Raw genomic sequence first — 24,447 nt, 5'->3', positions numbered from 1 at the left:
ATGTTTCCCCCTTTCTACGTTTTTCGCAATTGAAGTCAGGTGGCTTACAAATTTTGTATTTTTCGTCCAAAGATATCGTCTATTTTACTTTTAAATTTGCGTTAAAAAAGTGTGTATTTTCCCGACTGAAATGCAAGTACAGTAAAGTCTCGTTATATCGATATCGGTTATATCGATAGTACTGCTTATTCCGATACTATTTCTATGAACGCAAGGAGAAAATTTACATGCCTGCAGGATCGGACATATCGATAGTCCGGTTATATCAATATTTTTTCTGACTCCCGAGATTATCGATATAAGAAGACTTTACTGTATCTTCAAATTCTTATTTCCCCAAAATTAAAAACACATCGCCATACTTCCAATCGCCCCAAAAATGATCTACAGGTTGGCACACATTTTTCTCCAATCAAAAGCATTCACACTACAAGTATGATGTTGGCGCCATCTTCATACTGAGGGACTATGTTAAAGTCACTTGAGGAGCTTCATTTAGACACGGTTTTTGTCATCATCTTAGCAGGTTCCTCCCAATTTTGTGTGTTTTTCAGCAATTGAAAAATTTAGCATGTTTTCCCCCTAAAGTAGACGTCAAACTCATTTTTTGCCGCGGGCTACATTGTAGTTAGGGTTTCCTCTCGAGGGCCACTATGAAATTGGGGAAGCCATTCAAATGTTTCATCCTCTCCACATATTACATATAGAGCACACAACAAATTAATGAATACCGTATTTTTTCGAGTATAACGCGCACACGTGTATAACCGGCATGCCTAATTTTCAATTAAAAATTGGTATATATTTTTCAGGACTTTCTGTTTTCTCCATTCTCTAACATTTGTCTCTGGTACAGTGAATTCACGAATAGCTCCTCGATTTCCATGAATTTCATCATGATCAATAACTTTGAGCTTGAATGAAGCGTCATATGCAGAACGTTTTCTCTTGATACCCTGAGTTGCCATCTAACGGGTAACAGTATATCAATTACAATATGAAGAACACTGAATCAAAACTCTTCATATTGGTAATTGTGCAAAACAGCACTGCTTAACTCACGTTTCAGTGTGGGTGAGACAAGGAAACTAAATGAAGCGTAAATAAAGAAATGGTCATCAACAATAGAATAACGGAATGCGAGTGATCCAGGCCTTTCTGAGAATCGAAACTTAACAACTGCTGAAGGTGGACCAAAGTCTGACTATGGACAATAGCCATAGAAATGCTGCCCCCTCCTGGAAGGGATAAAGCATTACATATATATGAGATTTTTTTTTACCCCGGCCTCCTTTATAACGCGCACCCAAACTTTGAATTCTTTTTTAGGTCGAAAATGTTGTGCATTATACTCAAATACATATGCCAATTACTTTTACAATTACTTTTACATACATGAAGTTAAGAATAATGACTGTTATAGTGGTTTACATACGACAATTTGAAATGTTGTTTTGAAGCATCATGGTATTGACATGCTTGATTTGTTTTTATTGTGACGGGCCAGATTTTGCCCGCGACCCCTGGCTTTCACACCTGTGCCGTAAATGAAGTATTTCCAAATTAATGACTAAGAAGGGAGGGTAGGAACTACTTCTATGAACTTACAATCAGAATAATGGTCGCAACATACTTTGCGGTGTCACACAAGCCTACCCGTTTTTTTTTCTTTTTTTTTTTTCTGTTACGTATCTAAAAACGTCACATCAGGATATATCCGAACCTCATTGTCGCTCTTTTTTGCTGCACGGATGCGCTAATGGCCAACATTAGCGCTTGGGTTTCATTAGTCGCATTAGCCTTTGTCAGTCCAGTTCTCGCACCCTCGTGCTGCCCTCCCCTTCCCCAAATCCACAATCTCTCCGTCACATTAATGAGCATGTGATCATTTGGATGTTAATAGCTCTCGGCTACATCTGCCCAACTGATATGTGTTTTCTGTCCCTTTCTCCCGCTCTGTCTCAATGTATCCACCCACCTGTACCTGTTCCTGCCCCCCCCCTTTCCCATTTCTCCTTTTCTGTCTTCTTTGGCTGCTGCAGGGGCGATGGCTAACCATCTTATACCTAACGCACTTCTACGTCCTCATGGCACTAACAATCCGTATAATACATTGCTCGGGGAGCCGGCAGTCTATAACAACCCTCTGGGAATGTACAACGCGCAAGGTGTGCACACTTTCTCTGCACTGTTCCAGCTGGGGCTTCCCCCCCCCCCCCCTCCTACCCCTTCCCCCCAAAAAATGTTTAAGAAAATAAACACCAAAAAATGTCTGCCTATTGTCATTCCACCTTTAAAATTACATTAATGGACGGAGACAACCAACTATATTTCTTTGGCCATTGTTAGCATACGGCATAAGAACGATCTTGTGTTAGCATCATTGTTTAATCGTGTACATAAAAAAATTAATAAATACATAAATGAAAATGTGTCATTAGTACTGCAACATTACGACTTGTTTGGACACATTTCGTGTCATGTTAGCTCTAGGATAGCATCGCTGTTTAATCATTTAGGTATATCAAAAATAAATGCGGCCAAAAATGAAAACTTGTCATTACGACCGCAACACACTTACTGTAGTGTAAAATGTCATACCAGCTTGGACACCTTTCGTGTCGTGTTAGCGCTAGCATAGCATCAGCGTTTAATCGTTTATATCAAAAATAAATAAATGCATAAATGAAAACGTATTACTACCACAACACACTGTGCAGTGTAAAATGGCGGCATATCACCCGGGCCCCTTTTGTGTTGTGTTAGCGCAACCATAGCATCAGTGTTTCATTGTTTATAATAATAATAATAATAATAATAATAATAATAATACATTTAATTTCTAAGCGCCTTTCAAAACCCTTAAGGAGACTTTACAGTCACAGTTAATATCAAAAACACATAAATGAAACACACTTTCTGCAGTCTAAATTAGCAGGACATACCAGCCAGGACACCTTCCATGTTGTGTTAGCGCTAGCATAGCATCGGTGTTTCATCATTTATATCAAAAATAAATAAATACATAAATGAAAACTTGTCATTACGACGGTAACACACTTGCTGCTTTTTAAAATGGCAGGATATAGGCTAAGACACCTTTCATGTCGTGTTAGCGCTAGCTTACCATCAGTGTTCAATGAAAAGCATGTTTCACCAATTGTTAATTCTCCGTGCATGAATGGGATAGTTTTAATGCCGTTGTGATGCACTGCTTTTCTTGCTGAAAGTGGCCACGGCACGATTAAATGTTGTGTTAGCGTTAGCATAGCATTTTTTTTTCTTTTCATTTATTTGCTTGTTTTGGGTGTTTGCTAATCGATTGAAGTTGTGATTATTTTGCTGATTGTGTGCTCTTCTTCCCTTCATGCTGTCCCTTTAAGAGCCCTACAGAGAGACAAGTATGGGAGTCAAACTAAACATTGCTTATCAAATGTAATTGACTTTGGCTTTCTACTTCCTTCTCACGCCGCGCTTACAAAGTCACGTAATAAAAGGCCCCTTTCAAAATAATTGCACAACACGTATCGGCACATTTATTGGTTGCCATTTCAACACGGCTCACCGTTTAAAAAAAAAAGACATCAATATGGATTGACTTTTTTTTTTTGCCTGCCGCCTTTGTTCATGCACTTTATATGATGTCAACAATGCTGCTAAAATGCTCATATGGGACAATATGGCTGGGTCCAGATTGACTTTTTAGTTATTGAATTTAATGTTTGTTCTTTTGTGTTGTTCTGCTTGAGCTTTTGTATGTTTGTTTGTGTTCCTCTCCACTCAGACGTAATAACATGAAATACAGTGGAACTTCTGCGGTTAACATTCAGATTAGAAAATGAAAATCCCACAGAAAGCAAGTGAAAATCATTTTATTTTTCTCACCCCAAACAAAAATGTTTTTACCGGTGAATAGCATGTCCAATTTTTGACGTCTTTTTCTACATTGAAAACCACCATAGCATTTTTTTATATATTTCCGTCATTGTTCCAATTTTCCTTCCCATTGAAAACCGCATGTAGTATATTTATTGCTCCATCATCTCCCAATAAAAAAGTATAGATCTCCTAAGTTTTCTTTTCTATTTTTTTCTGAATGAAACACTTTGTCTTGCCAAATTCTGCTTTTGTATCCAAGACGAAGCATGTTTTCTTTTTCTATTACATTTTCCCCAATTGAAATGCATGTAATCATCACAAAAAAATCCCAGAAGCTGAATGAATACTGTAAATGCCATTCAAGCCACAATTATTCATTAAGGAATGCTCCAAACGCATTGAAGTCCCCTTCGTTCCCCACCAAAAATATGTTTTCATAAAAAGCATGTCTCAATTTTTTTGCATGTCCTTCTCCATTGAAAAGCATTCACCACAATTTTTTTCTCCAATGAAATTAATCGTAATTTTTTGACATGCGCTCCACTGGCAAACATTTTTCCACTTCAGATAAAATAAAAACTCAACATTTACATTTTGAGGCAACATCTAAGCCCGTTTTCAAATATTTGAGGTTCCACTGGATACAACTGGGTGTGCATATCAGCTTTATTTGATATTTTTTGTGTGTGTCGCTTCTTGTTCGCAAAAGTGCACTTTACCCAATTGCGTACAAAAAGCTCTTTTGCTCAGGACAGATTTCAGGCTAAAAGCACCGCGGAATTTGATGTGTGTTATTTGCCTGGCCAATTACGACCCATCAGCCTTTAATATGGCCGCTTTGCTTCTCCACAACCCCCCCTCCCCCTGTCTGTCATTGCAGAGGGAATCCTGAACAATGCCCGGGATACAAGTGTCATGGATACACTACCACTGAATGGTAACCACAGCTACAGCATCGCCAGCGCCGACTACATGAGCGATTGCGTCCAGATCATTGAACGGGGCTACAACCACAAGGAGACCACCCTGGAGAAGAAGATCCTCAAAGAGTTGGCCTCCAATTACATCCCGTCATATTTGAACAATTCGGCGGAGCACAACCGCAACCTGGTCAACAAGTTGGTCAACAACGTCAGCAACGGCTCCAAGGAGAGCGGCTACGCGTACGGCTTGCGAGCGGCCATGGGGATCAACCCGGACCACGGCACCTTCGGTTGTCATCCTGACGAAGTCCCGGGCTTGGAGTCCAACGTGCCGCTCTTGCCCCAGAGGGCACTCCCACCACCGGAGCGCTCGTTGGACCGCTCGCTCGAGCGCCTGCACCAGCCGCCGCCCCACCTCCCTTATTCGGCCGCCCCGTCCTCATCGTCCCGTCGGCGGATCCCGCAGGAGAACAGCGAGAGCTTTTTCCCCCTGCTCAATGACGAGCACATCGAGGACGACGAGGGTTCGCCGCCGCCGCCGCCCGCTCAGCGCCACAGGGACTCGCTCTACACCAGCTTGCCGATGCTGCCGGCGGACCCCAAGGACGAGGGCGAGGCCAAGAGTCCCGGGGCCAGCTCGGATGACGTGTACTACAAGAGCATGCCCAACCTGGGCTCCGGGAACCACCTTCACCGGCTGCACTCCTACTACCAACTGGGACGCGGAAGCAGCGACGGCTTCATCGTGCCCCCCAACAAGGACGGCCTGTCCCCGCAGGAGCCCCTCCAGGAGCCCTCGCACCTGGTGACCAGCCTATAGACGGACCCCCGCCGGGTCACATCTTTTTTCTTTTTCTCCACCAGTCGCCGGCACTTTCCTTTTATTGCCATTTCTCTGAGACAACGAGGTGGGAAAAAAAACTGAGGGTCAACTGAAAACATTTTAGCCCCCTCTCCCGCCTCGGATCACCTGTGTGAAAAGTTAGACGATGTAGTCGGACCTGAACAAATACAAACTATAGACAAAAACTATTTTATGATACACCTTGACATTATTGTTATTTTTCCCCCAATGATTAATTTGGCACATTGTGTTTGCTGAATAAGTGAAAGTAAGCAAATAACATGAACGCATAGCTGCTTTTTTCTTTGACAAACTATAAAGGGGAGGAAAAATGATTCTATGTAAATGTACAGTTCACTAGCAATGCTTTTCTTTCGGATGATCAACCCCCGTGTCTGTACCTGTGAGCATTTTTTTGTTCCCCTGTTCTCATAAGAACAAAGAAAAAAAAAGAATAACATCACGTTATTTGTGAAATCTTTTTTGTTTACAGGTCTAGTTTTGGTTTTCTCCCTACATTTCAGTGTAGATAGCAGAGTTCTGTCCAAGTGGTTGTAATGAAAATGTCCCTCAGAAAAGAGTAGAGAACGGAAGCACTGATAAGTACTTAAGCACTTCTTGTACAATGGTGACTGTTGTACTTATTAAAAAAGCTTTTGGAGTGATATGAAAAGATGTTTTCCCCCCTCTCATCTGTTTGTTTAAAAATAAAGACGAAGGAAGCTTACCTTGAAGTAAGTACACCTTTTTTTTAGGTCTCAACGATACCATGGAGAGAACTATTAACTGTGGTATTTATTCAATGGTAATGCATCATCGTTTTACACGTCCGTGCACCCTGTAACCTGATAACATGATGATCAGCTCCCAACTGTGGTAACTGCTGTCCCTAAATGGAAAAGTTACAAATTGCAATTATGGTCCCATAGAAATACGAAAGAGGATTAGGATCACTGAAGAAAAAAAAATATTCTCACTTTATTCTCAGAAGTCTGACTTTAAAGTGAGAATTCTGACTTTAAAGTGAGATTAAAGTAAGACTTTGTGTAGTTATAACTATAGCTCCACGAACGTCACAGTCAAAATTCTGACTTTAATATCAGAATTCTGAGAACAAATTCAGAATCTTGCCAACCTTATTTTTTTTCTTCAGTGGCCCTAATCCTCTTCCTTACATACAAGACATCAGAAAATTTATTTATTAGAATTAAAGACATAATTTGGCTAAATGTCTAATTATTGACAGCCTCTTGCTTTAAATGTAACCATAATAAATGAAATATGTGTTTTTTTGTCATAAAATTGGCAGTTCTGTTTTTTTTTTTTTCATTTTATAGTTAAATAAATTATTTTGGGGACCTGTGGTTTTCTTTAAAGGACAACCAACGTCACTTTTTTGTTTCTTAATTGACATCAGAAAAACGTTTTATAGCATCTAAAATACCCAAAACACGCACTATGATATTTTTATTCAAACGCAAAACACCAATAAAAATGTCAAAGTGTCCAAAATCTGCCAAAAAATGAGCTGCGAATTGGGCATTTTCAGAAAGTCCCGCCTTCAGTTCGTGACGTCACGCCAAGATGTCTTGCATTGCTGGAGAATCAAAACAATGGATTCAGATTCGGAGAATATGCTTTCTTGTTACACTTCCTGTTATGAATATGATTCAAATAGTTTAGAAGAGGAAAGCATACATGTTTGCAATCGATTAAAGAGTTTATTCCGTGACATTATGAGGCAACATTGAGGGGAAATGTGTCATCGAAAAAGAGGCACAAAATGGCGACCTCCTGTGGCCACCTCCGTCTCCACAGGCTGATAAATTCCTTATATGGAGCTTGGACGCCCTCATCTGGCGGCTTTTGGGTGCAACACGAGGTCCCAAGACCGAACAAGTACAGCAAAATACATTGACGTGATGGAAGGACCGCTACAATGTGTCTTTTTTTCGGTCAGGGGCGTTCCTTTCGTGACGTCACGTACGGACTCGTCCCCAACTCAAACACAAGACTTCCTGAATATTCAGCCGAGTCTTAAAACGTAAACTATAGCTATATGCGGTGGAATCTTATTAAAGTACACCCTGTAGAAGTCATTTGAAGCCATTTTACAAAATATGGACACAACTTGTCCGGAGACGTCGGTTGTCCTTTAAATCTGTTTTACAATACGATCTTAGAATGTTTTCCAAATCAATTTATGTCGGCTTGAATGACAGTTTGCCGAAAGCTACGTGGACGTTTACATGCATCTTTAGCAACATTGCTAACACCTGTTGCGAAAGTGCTAATATATATTTTTTTCTTTTCAAACTGGATGCACCGCTGTATTGAAACGTTCAAGGAGTTGTACTTTATCACTATTCAACGCTCATATTGTACCAGCTGTTTTGTACTTCTTTGACAAAGTTGTTTTGTTTTTCGAGGCCGGCCTGCCTGTTAGCTTCAAGGCTATTTGAAGAAACACACCGAGAAATCCATTGAAATGATGTGAGTTCTGACAATAATGCCGATATGAAGTTGTTATGTAATATCCCAATCTGTTTCAAGTTGCATTGTGGTTTGAAATTGATTCTGTAAAATCACAGATTTGCATTACAGTAAAACGTTAGCATAGCATTGGCTGACGGCTATAGCTTAATGAAATTTATGACAGTGCGATTTCTTCTTGCACTCCAGCGCCCCCTCCTTGAAGTTTTTCCAGGCCACACTCCTGACCATCTATGGACAATGAGCAACGTTACTTCCTTGGTGAGTTTGTGACATGACGAAAACCGTTTTATTTCATTAGTTTATGGTAGCATAAAATGAAAAAATATATATTCCAAACAATTCTATTTTTTTCTGGTGTTGAGGGTATGAACAGTGTTCATCAAAAAAATAACATGTCATAAAATGCAATTTTGTGATAAAATATATGAATTAAAAATACATCACATGGATTAGTTGTGTATTATTTTAATTAAATAATTTTTAAAAAATGCCACTGGGACTATGAATACCACAGAGCATGATTTATTTCCTCTCTCTCTTTGTTGCTAGCCTAAATATGAGTCGTGTAAACTTCAGATCGCACATGGGCAAGGAGAGCAAGCCCCAGTCGTTGATGCAATTAAATTGTTTTTTAAAACATTTTCTTTTTTGAAAGACCTTTTTTTGGATCCCCATTTTTTAAAAACGTGCCCCCAAATATATTTTTTATTTTGTTTTGTTTTTGGGGATGCAACAAAATTGTATCATTTCAAGTTATTTCTATTATGATGTAAGATACATCGCATAATCTATGTTTGTGCTCATGACATCTATGTTGATGTAGTCATTCAATAATTCAATGTGAATAATTGTAAAATGTAGTTTTTACCAACAATGGCATTTAGATCACGCTCAATACCATTTCATTTCCTTAAATACAAACTGCAAAAAAGAAGGATTCAGCAGCCGGGACATTGTTCCCATTGGAGCGTTTATCTCCAGCAACACCTGCTCGTAATGGGGCCACCGTGGAGCAAAAATGAAATGACACATGTCATACTGTCTGTGGGGGCCGAGAGGTTCACCCCCCACCCCCAAAATGATGGCGGGAAATCGATAGCTGAGAATGTCTGGCAGAATTCCCAATGAATGGTGAATCAATGTCATCTTGCCCTTTGTGGTTTGGGACAACCTGGGTGGGGAAAAACATTAAATATGTCTTTTTTTTTTAATTTACCGCAGGATTGTATTGATTGGAGTAGAGCGGTGAAGTTTTCGCACAAAGTCGCGGAATACAATTGACATAAAAGCGCGCACACATGGGTGGAATGCTTGCTTCAGAATTGGGTGACTGACGCTTTGTCCTTTTGTTAAGATGTTGGGTGGAAAACTCAGTTCATTTGATTTTGGGACACATTTTTAAAATGATTGCAGCCGTTTTTTGAAAAAAAATGCCGTCTTAATCAGAAGTTTGAGATTTTCTTCAGTTACGGTATTTGTGGTGAAAGGGCCAGGCTAGCTTGGTCCGACTTTTGTCGGAGGAAAAAAAACAATAATTAAATGTTTAAAAACAAGTCCACTTGGGATGGGAATTTCTCTAGAATGATTTTCGGAAAATAGTTTTTGTTTGGAGATTAAAGGTCAAATTTACAATGAATACATTGAACAGAAAAAAACATGTACATTTAAATAAAATCAGCGATGAAAACCATCCTGTTATATTGTCTCACTGTAAGTCGTATTAAAAAAATCTATTTGTCTTGATCTTGCAAGAATAAAGTTGTGATAGTTTTCATGGCATTGATGAGTGTCATTGGTGCGCTCACAGATATCCGGCGAGCGGTCTGACGAGTCGCCGGAGTCTCTGTTAGCGGCCAATCAACAAAGATAATCTTTTGAATTAAGAGGAAAGGAGGGGGTGAAAAAAATAAAGGCAGGGTGAACACTTTTGATGTGATAAGCAGCCTTTTGTCTACGCAGGCGATGTGATTTTAATTAAATATATGAACACACGGCCGCGGCCCCAGATGCCGGAGTCTAAATAAAGATAGCATCATCTCATCAAAGACCCCCCACTCTCCACTCCACCATCGCCGACCCTACCTCACCGCCCCCCAGAGTGTTTCAAGGGCAGAATTATTTTCTATTAGGGCTCCGCTCTACTGGGATCCAGCCAATTTTCTTTATTATGATAGAATCAGCATAAAAGAGATGGGCGCCGGCGATAGCGTGGCGGCAGGACCAGCGGAATGTTAAAACCTCAACTGTTGTCTCGACAGTGGACAATGTTAGCTGTCCTCTTTTACATCGATGGATGATCGTCACGTTTTTTTTTCCCTGAGCCATTCGTGACCTTGTCTCTAGATTTGCTCAGACACACACACACACACGCTATATAATATATGACAGTGATACCTCAGCTTACTAACGCTTTAGCTCACGAACTTTTTGCCTCATGAACATTAAATTCACGAGTATATAGTCTTGGTTGACAAACTAGTTTTCGGCGGACCAAACCACACGGTCGAACAGTGGCTCTCGGACTAGTTTTTGTCATCCCCTTTCGTTAAGTGCGGACGTGGTTTGTTATCTGGTGTAGTACCTTTGCTATTATGGGACCAAAAAACCACAGACTCGTATTAAGCCGAAGAGGACACAAAAGAAAATTACGGTCGAGCAGAAGAAGGAGATCATCGAAAAACACGAACGAGGCGTGCGTTTGTGTGACTTCGCGTCCCAGTACCAGTACGCTATGTCGACCATTGCTACGTGTGGCTAAGGGTCTGTGTTGTCTAAGCCAGTGATTTTCAACCACTGTGCCGTGGCACACTAGTGTGCCGTGAGAGATCGTGGTGGGTGGCACACAGGATCTGAGGGAACGAGAGGGAATAGAAATTTGAAGAAGGTCAGTTAGGTATGGGCGGGCAAGGTTATGGATAGCTTTAAATGTATGTATGTAAATGTAAAAGTTGATTCTACATACACACACGTCGTGTATATATATATATATATATATATATATATATATATATATATATATATATATATATATATATATATATATATATATATATATATTCATGTGACGACTTGGAAAACACACTAGTAAAAATGATTCAACACGGCCGTGAAAAAAATCCGAGCATCGACGTGGTGAGGCGACGGCTGATCTCGTCAGCGAGGCAGATGAGTTATGGTGTTCTCGTTGCAGACTTCATATTTTTAGAGCCTGATAAATCTCCGACTAAATTTTATGACAATTACATGAACCGAAGCCAGGAAATGACACGTTGAAATAGCACCCCTCACATTAAAATGTCATACAGGAAAAGGATGAGTATTTAAATATTTGACAAAATACATGATCTTTTGAAAATTCCAATCAATTTAGAGTACAGTGTACATGGGTTTCAAAAATGCGGCCATTGTTTTGTCTTTCTTCTCCCCCGAGATGTGATTCCAAAAGCTAGGCTAAAAGGAAAGTAGTAAATTATGTCAATGAAGTGATTCCTCTTAGATGTCTGAAGATATTTTGGGGGAGGAGCTAAGTTTTGTCGGGGTTGGTGTGGAAAGTTCATTTTCTTTCAGGAGAATGCTTCGCTACTGTCCTGCGAGCCTTAGTAATATTTATTTATTTATTTATTGACTTTTTTTGTTTGTGTTACACAGAGACTTTAAGTCGTTGCGCACTCTGCTTGTGCCATCCCGCCAACCCTTCAGTTTCCCATCGGAAATAAATTCAGTGGATTTATGGACACTCGCCGAGGCACATGAAGAAAGAAAAATAGCGCCGCAATGTGCCAAAGGGCAGTGACTAATCAAAAAAATTGGATAAAAATGTCATCGTGTGCTTCGTGGTCAATAATTCCCATTGAATGACTATGCGAGAGAAGTTTTCCTCTCCGTTAATGAAGCAAGAAAACGCTTCATTGACCTGAAGCAATTACCTGAAGCGCAATCCTCAATCGATACACATGGCGGATAGCTTTGCTATCGCCGGCATTGATTTCGTGCATCCCACCCCCATACCCTCTCAGAAAAAAAAATAATCAAATGGCGATATGATTTTGAAAAAGGTTTGGGGAAAAATCTGTTTTATTTCCATTCAAAATGACTTTCTTGCAGTTTGAGCTTAACTTTCAGTCAGGCAAGAAATCACTTCAGTGAGAATCAAAAGATGAACGTCTATTTATTTTTGGGCATTGCGGTAAAAAAAAAATGTATGTACATACATACATTGCTATTGTCAGCTGTTTTGATAGGAAAAATACACTCATAAATCGCACATAAATCTTGTTTAAGCCAAACAAGTCTTGTGAATAGCAAAATATGATTTTTTTTTTCCCCTGTCTCATTTTTTTGTTTTATAATACCACCACAGAAGTATTCTGGAGGTTTATAGAGGATCTTGTTCATTAGTGTGTTTTAATGTCATCTTTATTTAATGTTATGCCTTCATTTATCGTCTTATTTACTTTTCCTTCATTTTGTTGTCGGCGCCCGATGACCTTGTAAGATCCACATTCCTGATATGGATGTAGGAAGCTTTGCACAGGAAATTGAACTGTCACCCAGATTGAGGGGGGTTAAAATCATCTCACCCTCTCCCCCTCCCCCCATCCTGCAAAAATTTCAAAAAAATACTGCTCGATATGGGTGGATATTCCGCCATAGTTTTATCGAAGTTAGTTGTAGCACATTAATGAAAGTGATATTCCGCCATAGTCTTAGCGAAGCTAATTGAACCCCAATGAAGCAGGTCAGTATGAGTCCCCAAATTTTTTTTTAGGGAATTATTATTGTTTTTACTTTTTTGGTCTAAATAAATGTATTATGAACATTTTAATATTCTAAATGTTTGCAGTTCAAGTGGAGGTGCGCCCTCTTCCCAGGTATATTTTCACAAACTGCACTGAAATCCCATTCAACTTTTTCAAAGTCTGGAATGTCAACCCATGACACCACTCTGTCGTGACCTTCCAATATCTCTTCAGGTTTGGCTTTCCGTCAAATATGCCTCACTTCCATCTAACACAGAGCAATGAGCCCAGACATGGCAGAGACCTATTTCCACTGTCAACAGCCACTCTTCCTTTTTTCATTTTATATATTTTTTAAAAATGTGCTATTGTGCACATTTGTTCTGTGCTCCTCTCCTGGGAGGACCTAAACAAGACGAGTGCTGGGGCGTTTTGACGACGCACCCCGCAGAGCAGATCACACAGCGCAGCTCTAAAATGGCCTTGTCTCAACTGCAATTTCAGTGAAAAAGTGGTCCAGCCAGGACCATCACGCTCCTTCTCTGACACTTTGGAGTATTTCCCAAGCTCCATCGAAGTTGCGACGTGTTTGTCCTAAGGTCAGATAGGTATGGGGGGAAAGGTTATGGATAGCTTTTAATGTATAAAGAAGAATTTTAAAGTTGATTCTACATTTGACCGGGAGTCAGTGGAGCTGATGGAGGACGGGGGTGATGAGGTGACAAGACAATGAACAAGGATAGCAGTGGTGTGAGGGATAAGAGACGAGCGAAGGTGCGTAGGTGAAAGTACGCAGATCGGGGTAAGTCATTTATATGGGAGTGAAAAGATAGTGTGTTGTCAAGGATGACACCTAGGCTCTTGCCCTGATGGGAGGGAGAATTGTCAATAGTGAGAGAGAAACTGTTAGCTTTGCGTAAGGTGGATTTGGTACCAACGAGGAGAAAATATATATATATATATATATATATATATATATATATATATATATATATATATATATATACACACAGTGGACCCTCGGTTATCGAACGACTCACAGTTCGAACAGCAATCGGTGTTCGAACGCCAATACGACGCGTGAGTGTGTACGCTCTCTCCGTGACCAACTGTTGTCGCTTGCGGACGTGCTGCGTTTTCCTCTAGTGTTTAAGGTGTACAAAGAGTTTTAGCCCCTAATCATGCCTCCAAAGAAAGTAAGTGCTGCTAAAAGTGACAAAAGAAAAGTAGTGTATACAACTATTACATTTAAGAAAGAAATAATCGCAAAATATGAAGGAGGTGTGCGAGTGTCTGATCTGGCTAGGGAACACAGCATGGCGAAATCTATGATCAGTATGATATTAAAGAATAAGGAGGCTGTGAAATCTAGTGATGTGGCTGTGGGAGTGAGAGCAAGTGTCATTGGATAGATATTTTAAGAGAAAAGAACATCCTGTAGCCGAGTCATCCGTAGCTGTCCACGTTCCGAGCGAGAGTGACGGCAGCTGACTCGTCGGAACGTAGTGGAATGTTTGGGATCCCAAAGCAGGCGGCAGAGACGTACTACCCAAGCAGGATGTTTAATCACAAATAAAAGAAAACACAGCGAGTAAGAAGGCAGGGGGTGATCCGACCCGCTTACTACGCCAAAAAGCAAATGGCACACGAGGGTGCAAAATTACGCAATCCCGGAAGATGACATAAATTTACGGGACGCAGGGAAAATACCTCGGACCGGATACACTCGCGCATCGAAGGAAGAGTCCAGGTACGGTGACGAGGTGAGTCAATCATCCGGCATTGGCGAGGTGATCGCGAACCGTATAAATGCCCCGTGTCCGTGATTAGAGAATTGACAGCAGGTGGAGGGCGGCCAGGAGAGGCAGCCCCACCCCCCGCTGTCAACTTGCACGTGACAGGAGCAAAGAGATGGTTTCGGTGTTCGAACAAATCGCTTTTCGAAGAGGGTTCTTGAACGGATTATGGCCGAGAACCGAAGTATCACTATATATATATATATATATATATATATATATATATATATATATATATATATATATATATATATATATATATATATATAAGGTGCATCGGATTATAAGGCATACTGTTTGCCTTTGAATTTGTTGAATCTTTTTAGATGTGCTTTATGGTGCGAGAAATATGATACAAGAAAGCATGTTTTTTTGTTTTTCATATTTTTCTCGATTATTTCTGGCTGGCGAGCTGCCGGTTGCCTGCCGGTGGCGCCTTTACAGCTAATATAGCGGCGCTGGCTGAGAAAATGTTTTTGTTCACGGGCCGCCTAGCAGGCAGGCTGGTCCGAATCGTATTTGTCACAAGTAATTAATTCATGTGCCGTAAAAATGCCCGACGGTCGGGCGGGGATGATGGGGAAAGGTGGCTTCATTAACCTTTCTCGCGCTGGCCGCCAGGCCTTGCCATCTATCGCCCGGCTCCCGCCCACAAAACAACACTGGCGCATCCAATGAGGACGACTTCCGCCAAGGCCGTAAATGAAAAACACTCGTGTCTGGCAATAAAAAGAATTGAATACACTATCACTTGTACTCATAGTAATACTCCAACAACTACTACATCCTTTGTAGTATTTTCACTTCAAGAGTCACTACACCAAGTCACATTTCTAAACATCTGGCAAATAAGAAATTGCGTTGGACGTTGGAAGACCTCTCCTGGTTCTTTATCACAAATATTTCTCGCATTTTTGACCGCTCGGCCACACTACCACGAAGAATTGATCAGGGACTGAAAAATTGTTGGCAAATTGAAGGAATGTTGAAGCACCTCCGCATGATTGCTGCCACACCACTATTTGGTGTAGTTTTGTCTTATCCGTCCTTGTTGATAACGTGATCTAGCTTTCATGGTTAAGAGGCTTCGCAGTTTAGTCTGGAAATATGTTTCTATTGAAACAGAAGATTTCAGCTTGGATGAAAGGAAGGGTATATAAAAAACGGTGGTGAGACCAGCCATGACGTTTGGACTGGAGATAATGCCACTGAAGAAAAGACAGGAAGCAGAGATAGAGGTAGCAGAGCTGAAGATGTTGAGGTTTTCTTTGGGAGTGACCAGGTTGGATAGGATCAGGAATGAGTACATTAGAGGGACAACTCATATTTGAGGGTTTGGGGAGAAAGTCAGAGAGGCCAGACAAAGATGGTTTGGACATGTCCAGAGGAGATAGAACGACTATATTGGGAGAAGGATGCTGAGCCTTGAACTGCCAGGCAGGAGACCGAGAGGAAGACCGAAGAGGAGGTTTATGGATGTAGTCAAAGAGGACATGAAGGTAGCTGGTGTGAGAGAAGAGGATGCACAAAACCGGGTTACATGGAGGACACTGATTCCCTGTGGCAACCCTTGAAGGAAAAAGCCCAAAGGAAAAGAAGAAGAAGACTACTATTGATGTTTGGTGAAGTGGTCTTTCTACTAAATGAACTACAAATAACACAAATTATAATAATTGTTTGCATCATGTTGTCTATTTTGCTGTGAACAGAAAGCATATTTTTCCTGAGCCGTGTCTGAATATTTTCTTGTGCCCTTCACACGTTTCCCAAGACAGCAAGCACAAAGCCACCATCATCTCGTTCTTCTCCTTTATCGTGTCCTTCTTCTCCTTCTCCTTTTTCTTCCGCGTCGTCTTCCCCCGCCATCCTTTTCCCCACTCGCATTCCAGTAGCCGCTCTCACCCCGCCCGCCCGTTTTATTCAAAATTGACATTTCACGGTGTTTAATCTCCAAGGAGGTACAAATGGGTGCATTCCATGCTGAGTGATATGAAAAGCCCCAGACTTTTTTTTCAACGGATGTGAGAGACACAATCAAATAAATAAATCACCCTCTTCCCAAAAAGCCACAGTAGCAGAGACAAAATAGTTTAAGGGGTAATTTTGGGGCATTTCAAGGGAAAAAAATGTCTGTATGTCACAAGTGCTTGCTTGAATGGCTAAATAGCACGATGACAGCCTGACTGGAGCTCTGCAGAGCCACAGGGCAGGTTTCTGCTTTGCCTTGAGCCCCCCGGGGTTCATTGACGCAGACTTTGACATGTCTGAGCTTAGCTTTAAAAAAAATAAAATACATTTTGTATGCATCCATTTTAAAATTACAATAATGATAATTGTCATGATAATCATGACGATCAAATATTTTAGCCTCATTGAAATTACTTGCGGAATCCCGTTGCTGTCGTCCGGTCCATGGCAAAACGATGACATCATCATATTTCGGCCTGGAAATATTGAAGCAAGTGAGGACTCCTACGGCGTGGCCCAATCATCGTGACAATCCTAGTTTCCATCCGTCATGAAACTCTAACCTCGGCCGTGAGTCAGTCCCAGCTTCTCTGGGATTGTATGACTGGGGTTGTTATTACTGCTCAAGAATGGATCACTGCTGCCTCCACGCACAGCAAGTGAGAGGTGTTTCGCCAAATTTTTAATCTCACCTGCCCACCACCTTATTGTTCCCAACTTCCTGGCCTCACCTGTCACTTGAGAGGCTACCTTTTATCAAAGACGAGACTAAGGGCATCTGCGGCCTAGTGGGACTGGGGCGGATACTGATCTTGAGCAAAAGTAAAAAGTAATATTTGTTTTTATTTTTGTCAAAGTGTAGTACTTTTTTTAGCAACGACTGAGAGTACCATGCAGCAATGTTGGGACTATGGACTATGTCACGATAGCATACTCTGCCGAAGCAAAGTATCAATGTAAACTAATGTTAGTGTTTCTTGAATGTATCTTTGTTCTTTTGGATGGTCAAACATAAGAAGGGCACTGTGCAGCAATGTGGAGACTATGGATTATAGTATCGCCTCACACTGACAAAAATCACCACAACGTGGGAAACTAGTCTGAGGGTCTATTAACTTTTGACATTGTCTAGCAACCCTTTCTATCCAGGAGGAGACTTTGGGCACTGTTTGGCAATGTGGAGACTGGTACCATAGCTTACACAGCTAAAGCAGAGTAAGAGGGTCAACTAATGTGAATATGTTTACTCTGTAGCTTTATCCTTTTGATGGAAATGTTTTAATCCCTGAGACAATTGAGGGCACTGTGCAGCTAAGGGGAGACTCTGTATTGAGTTAAAGTACCACAAAATAACACAAATTAACCTTAGTGGACATTTATACGAGATACTTTCTATCCAAGAGGAGACTCGGGGCACTGTGCAGCAAAGTGGAGACTGTGGACTCTGCTCCTCTGCGTGCTAGAGCATAGCAAAACTTTAGACTAATATTGGACTATTTTTGTCTCTTTGTATGTTAGTTTTTTTGGTCATTATCAGCAGACATTTTATTCAAGAGGAGAGTGAGGGCCCTGTAGGGCAAAAGTGAGAATAATTCAACATTCTGAGATGAAGCTAAGCTTTTGTTAGCATTTGTTTTTGTCATCATGAACCAACAGGAGGTCCGTGGCGCATATGCAGTATGAAAAGTGGTGAATCCTTCTGTACGCATTTGTAGCTTATTTGTGTAGTGGTGCAACTTGTCTCGATGACAAAGTTGCTCGTATCTTTTACAATCCTCTGGAGCATTGGTACTTTTAGCACCTTGTAAATCACAAGTTTTAAGCGCGGCGCTGTACTTTGTAGATTATTTGCATGATCTAAGGCGTGACCGTGTAGTTACTTCATAAGCCCGTCACAAGGCGAAATTGGCCTTATCACAAAAAAAAATAAGCTGCACTGTTTTTTTTTTCCTCGCACCCTCCTCAAAGGAGCACGATGCAGATTTCCCAAATGAGGCGTTGTCCGTATCCTGCGGTAGATGCGCTGCGGCATTACTCACGGTTACGTACACAAAGGCCACATTGATATATTATCAACACACATTCATATATTACCTTACTTCTGGCCACGTCAACTATTTATTTTCTCACTGCATTTGCAGTTCTTCTTTCTTTTTTGCATGTGTTGATATTGCCATGTGCAGAAATGCCTCCCAGCATATCACAAGGCAATCCACCAACAGGTAGTGAGTGACACATTGCATTAACATATCCCATTATTGTTACCTGTATTACTTGGAATATATATATATATATATATATATATATATATATATATATATATATATCAATAATACCAATGCAAAAAAAATAAAATAAATGAATAAATAAGTCAAATATTCTGAATAATAAATACAAGTAATACATTGAACATGCAAAAAAACTGCATGTTGAAAAAAAAACTTTTCCGCTGACAACTATACATTGTTGTTATCGTATATATATGTACATTTTCTGAAAAAACTAATACACAGATAGAAAGACACACATTTCAGAAGTACCGCGTTCGCTTTCAGTTTCCAGCCTTTTCCCAATTTTTCATGATTGTGTTTCATGAAATTGTATCTATCAAAGTACTCACGTCGCCCATGTTGAATAGTTCTCAGAGTGAATACTCGTTCTGGTCTGAAAATATAAACATCTCTCATAATAAAGAAATAAAAGTGACTAATTCATTTTTTTCATGATTGACATGTAAATTATAATGCAACAGAAGAAAAAATATATATACAGTATTTTCTGCACTATACGCTGCACCTAAAAGATAAGATTTCTTTCAAAAGCTGACCATGTGCCTCATAATACAGTGTGCCTGATGTATGAAAAAGCGTTTAAAATATGTCATTCATTGAAGGTGCCCCTTGTAATGCGGTGCACCTTATGTATGGAAAAGGTTTTTAAATACAGTAAAGTCTCGTTATATCGATATTCTCGGGAGTCGGAAAAAATATCGATATAACCGGGCTATCGATATATCCGATCCTGCGGCATGTAAATTTTCTCCTTGCGTTCATAGAAATAGTATCCTAATAAGCAGTACTATCGATATAACCGATATCGATATAACGAGACTTTAATGTATATATATATACAACAATATATTCAATACAGCATGGGAAAAGCAGCACGAACGGCCATGCGGCATGACCGCGGAGGACAACGTCACCGTTTGTTCCCCTTTGGCAAGTTGAACCAGCCGAGGCGGGGTCTCCATGGTAACCGATCATCTCCGGCGCAAGTGTACCGTCACAGAAATGTTCCCGTCCACATGCGGCCATTGAGCGCGCGCCATTACTCCTCAACGAGGACACCTTTGTGCACCCGATTGAAACTATTTATGCCGCCTGAATGCCGAATGAAGCCCGCCGACCTCACCATCCATTCAAATAAACGCCGTCGTTTGGAAGCGTTCGCATGGTGCGGGTTGTTATTGCGCCGTCAGAAAGGTCGCCCGTACAGAGGAGCCTTTCACTCAGCCCTCTTGGGGGCTTTTTGTCCCGTTTTGGAGAACATTTTGAAATGAGCTTCTTTTGTCATTTTTTTTTTTTTTTTTTGGAGCGGGCAAAGCTCCAAAAGCATGTGTGGACAGCATGTGTGCCAACTCGCTCAATATGCTTGGCTTTAAAAGTTTGGAAAAGGTCTATTTACAGAAGTGGCAGAGTCATTTTTTTCACTTTTTCATAGAATTGGTAGTGTATGTTCCCTCTCGGTCCTTCAGATCCTCATTCTCCCTTCACCTCTATGTGCCTTCTGCCCGTTTCACCACGATGGGGTGCAGAGCTTTCAGCCGCTCTGCTCCCAAACTCTGGAACTCACTTCCACCCATCCATTTTCCATACCGCTTATTCCTCATTGTCTTCACAGTCCCAAGGTCGTGAGTTCAAGACCCGGTCCGGCCTCCCTGTGTGGGCCTGCGTGGGTTTTCTCCGGGTCCTCCGGTTTCATTCCACATTCCAAAAACATGTATGGCAGGCTGATGGAACACTCCAAATTGTCCCAAGGTGTGAGTGTGAGCATGGTTGGTTGTCTCTGTGTGCCCTGCGATTGGCGAGCAACCAATTCTGGGTGTCTCCCCCACCGAGTGCCGAAGACGGCCGGGATAGGCTCCAGCACCCCCTGCGATCCATATGTGGATAAAGCGATCTGGAAAATGAATGGATAGATTATATTATACAGTAAAGTCTCGTTATATCGATATTCAAGGGAGTCCGAAAAAATATCGATATAACCGGGACTATCGATATATCCGACCCTGTTTGCATGTAATTTTCTCCGTGCGTGCATAGAAATAGTATCGATATAACCGGGACTATCGATATATCCGATATCGATATAACGAGACTTTACTGTATTAGATAATATTAGATTAGACTGGCCCTTATTAGTCTCACAGTGGAGAAATTTACATTACATTACAGCAGCAAAGTTATGAAAGGAAGAGAAAAGGAAAAGAAGAAATAGAAAAAAACGGCGCAATCTTGAAGTCAAAAGAACAAAAAAAAATAAAAAATAACACATTAAGGTGTACTGGCGACACTCTTTTTTTTGAAATTGGATTTGGAGGGGACAGGGGTTGCACCAACCTACTTTTTCATTTTGGAAATGGTTATTGTGTGTTGGGATGTGCCAAGTCAGTTGTGATGTTGATGGCAGCATTCATCATAAAAAGTTCCCCCCTGGCAAAAAAAAAGGAAAATATTTATTTACCGTTCTCCATTTGATCAAGTTTAACACGATGCCTTTTTTTGGCTTTGTTTTGGCTGATGTTGACAGGAGGTGCACGGCTTAAAAAAGTTTGGCTGGCACCGTCGAGTTGAATGGAGTGCATCCAAATATCGAGGGTGTTGTTTTTCTCCCAGAGTTGCTGTGACAAAAGTTGATGTGGAAAAAAAAGTAGATCAGACGTGCCCATGCACCATCCGTGTGGGGGCCGTGTTTGGCCAAAGTCAAAACAATCACAAGAGCATCTGTCGAGGAAAGTTGGCATTTGTTTTTCCTCAACTTCACAGTTACATTTTCTCTGTTTTTTTTATTCCTCAGGACATGGGTGGCATGGAATAGAAATCCGAGCTGTGACCTTGTTCGTTTGACAGAGCAAGTGTGTGCTTGCGTTTCACCATGTCTGCAGGGAGAATGGGCACAAGGTACCGACCGGTATTGTAGATTTTTGTCCAACTTAGGTGTGTTATTGTTGCCTTTAAATATCCCTGCCACGAAGGTGATGTCCACGAGTATTGTGGGACTACTAGCAAAACCCAGCAGGGTTGTGAGGTCAGCATACAATCCGTACGTCCCATAGTCCAATGCAAACATAGTGAAGCATCATTTTGTTGTTGTGCTGCATGCAAATGGTATCAGCAGAACTGAAGTTGGCCTCAAGTGTAGATACAGCGATACCTCGGTTTTTCACCATGATCCGTTCAAGAAACCTGTTTAAAAACCGATGTGTTTGAAAAACCGAATGAGCACTTTCCATTATAATCAATGTAATATTTTTTAATTTGTTCCAAATCTAGAAAACAACTTTTTAAAAGCACGTTTAACTATTTTACAGCATAAACTGTACACGCACATAATACAAGAGCAGGACATTTGAGAAATACTATAAAAATGAACTGTAATATGTTTTATTTCCGCCAATTTTAACATCAACATTAACATTGGAACATAAAAAAAATCTCTTTCTCTCTCTGTCTGTCACCGGACATGTTGGCACCTATCCCAGCTGTCTTTGGGCAGTAGGTGGGGGACATCATGGACCATTTGCTAGCTAATCCACGGGCACAGTAACTTTTCGAACCACCCTCTGCTTGCTTTAAAGTCATACTCTTCAGGACCATTGGTAGGATATTTTTTCCCAAATCTTTCTGCATTTGCTTTGACGCATATCGTATCTTGGCTGAAACTGTCTCTTGCCAGCTCCTTAATTTCACTTCTTAATGTTATGGCCTTTGGTTGCTGAACACACAAGATCATTTAGCCACATCACCGACTTGCTATTGTCGTACTTTTTTAGGATGCTGCTGATGGTCAATTTCAGCATCCCAAACTCCTTAACAAACAAAGACACATGCACACCTCACTCATATTTCAAGATCAAATATGTCTTAATTCTGTAGTTTTGCACACTATTTTTCTCTTTTCTTCACCACGTTTCCCATTTCCATTTGCTTTCTTTGGTGCCATGATTAGGGGCTGATGCACAATGCAAAAACAACAGTACGATACTACGAAGTTCTCACCAAATGTTCGGGTCATTATTAATGAAGCAGGAATCAAAAGTAAAAACAAAAAAAATCTTTAATCTTTGGGACGGCACAAAATGTAACAGCCCGCCCGAGAGGGGCAGATCATACAGGGGAGAAAAGCCAAGAGGAAAGAGAAAGGTGGGGCTTGTGCTTTCTATTTCCTATTCGTATAGTGAATTGCCTTACACCAAACACGTCTGATATTTTTCAAAAATCTTTATTGAACAATATAAACTCATCTGCTAACAATGGAAACTACACGATGAAGCTTTTCAGTTATAATTTCAGTGAAAAAAATGAATTCATGTACTTTGCCTTAAAATGTCAAAAATCCTTTGTTTGCCTTTAAATTGTGTATTTCACTACCTAAACAATATTTGAGTGAGTTACTTTGTGTATCAAATGCATGATATAATTACAGTTGCCATGCCAAGCATCAGTGCGAACATACAGAAACTTACAGTTTTTATAATTATTATTATTATTATTATTATTATTATTATTATTATTATTATTATTATTATTATTATTATTATTATTATTATCATATGTGTATTTGTTCATTTGTTTGTTTTATGTATGTATTTGTTTGCTTATTTGTTTATTTATCTAAACAAATGTATGTATGTATTTACAAAATATTGACAGTATCTGTAATTGACACCATACTGGCGGTGTTTAAGACTGGTGGAGCAGCCAGGACACGTGGTGCTGATGTAACGCTTGCGCTAGTAGCTTGAGGCGCAGTCACTATTTGCTGAGAGGATCACCTGTTGTTGCCATGGAGACCCTGAAGGCCACCTGTGTGCATATCACAGCGGCTCCCGTCACCCAATACCATTTGCATACTTTATAAGTGGAGGTAAAAGGACACGACACAGGCGGGGTCGGCTGGGTTGGAACCGCAAAGAAGCAAAGAGACGTTTTTGGAGATGCCTTGATGACCCTACGCCTGAAGGTAAGCGACATTTGGATGTTTCTCGGCCGACTTGAACTGCCGACTTGTTGGTGTCTTTGCTTTGTTTGATGAAATTTAAAAGAAACTCAGTTTTTGTGTTTGTGTTTTCGGAGGTGTTTCATGTATTTGTTGAGTCAGAGTGAACTTTAACAGCCAAGCGCGCTTCCATGTTAATCATTTACTGCGTCAACTCGATCATGAGTCGGATTTGGTATATTATGCATTGTTTGGAAAATGGTAGACTATTTTTTTTATCAGTGGAAGAACATTAATAGATCGATAGATACTTATTTGTACACAAAAAGAAGTGTCATGTTTTCCAATACTGCTACAATGGAAGTCACCTAGTCCTATCGTCTCTTGTCACTTGAGGCCCTAGGAGGATAGAAAAACATGTACACAATACAAACGCTCGAGCTAGCCACCGCTAATTTGCCCATTTGGGAACCAAAAGTGTCACGAGGCTAAATGACGGTAAATAAAACATTGTTTGGCTTTTCTGTAAAGAATGGAAATGCACGCAAGAGGAAAAAGGGACTGTAGGAAGAGGAAATGGA

At 40.6% G+C, this 24,447-nt stretch overlaps 2 protein-coding genes across 11 annotated transcripts in view; both read left to right on the top strand.

Moving 5' to 3' along the window:
• Positions 1-9,790, top strand: part of LOC148902069 (adhesion G protein-coupled receptor L3-like) — a 180,976-nt gene extending 171,186 nt beyond the window's left edge. For 2 of the 7 annotated variants that reach the window (XM_088990279.1, XM_088990277.1), the window contains 3 exons: positions 2,043-2,168; positions 3,384-3,401; positions 4,760-9,790. In XM_088990279.1, the coding sequence (XP_088846405.1) occupies positions 2,043-2,168; positions 3,384-3,401; positions 4,760-5,622 (1,007 nt within the window). In that variant the 3' untranslated portion in view covers positions 5,623-9,790. Of the gene's footprint in view, positions 1-2,042; positions 2,169-3,383; positions 3,436-4,759 lie in introns of all 7 variants that reach the window. The other 5 variants (XM_088990283.1, XM_088990282.1, XM_088990280.1 and 2 more) reach the window with 3 other exon arrangements.
• Positions 9,791-23,732: 13,942 nt separating this feature from the next.
• LOC148902068 (phospholipid-transporting ATPase ABCA1) overlaps positions 23,733-24,447 on the top strand; it is an 82,484-nt gene continuing 81,769 nt past the window's right edge. For all 4 annotated transcript variants that reach the window (XM_088990274.1, XM_088990276.1, XM_088990273.1 and 1 more), the window contains exon 1: positions 23,733-23,890. The gene's annotated coding sequence lies outside the window, so the exon portion shown is untranslated. The remainder of the gene's footprint in view (positions 23,891-24,447) is intronic.

This window comes from Hippocampus bargibanti, linkage group LG02, assembly GCF_051943395.1.
Source record: "Hippocampus bargibanti isolate YZ-2025 linkage group LG02, ASM5194339v1, whole genome shotgun sequence".
In the NCBI taxonomy this organism is placed as follows: domain Eukaryota; kingdom Metazoa; phylum Chordata; class Actinopteri; order Syngnathiformes; family Syngnathidae; genus Hippocampus; species Hippocampus bargibanti.
The sequence above is the reverse complement of the archived record's forward strand: the minus strand, read 5'-3'. Positions and strand labels throughout refer to the sequence as shown.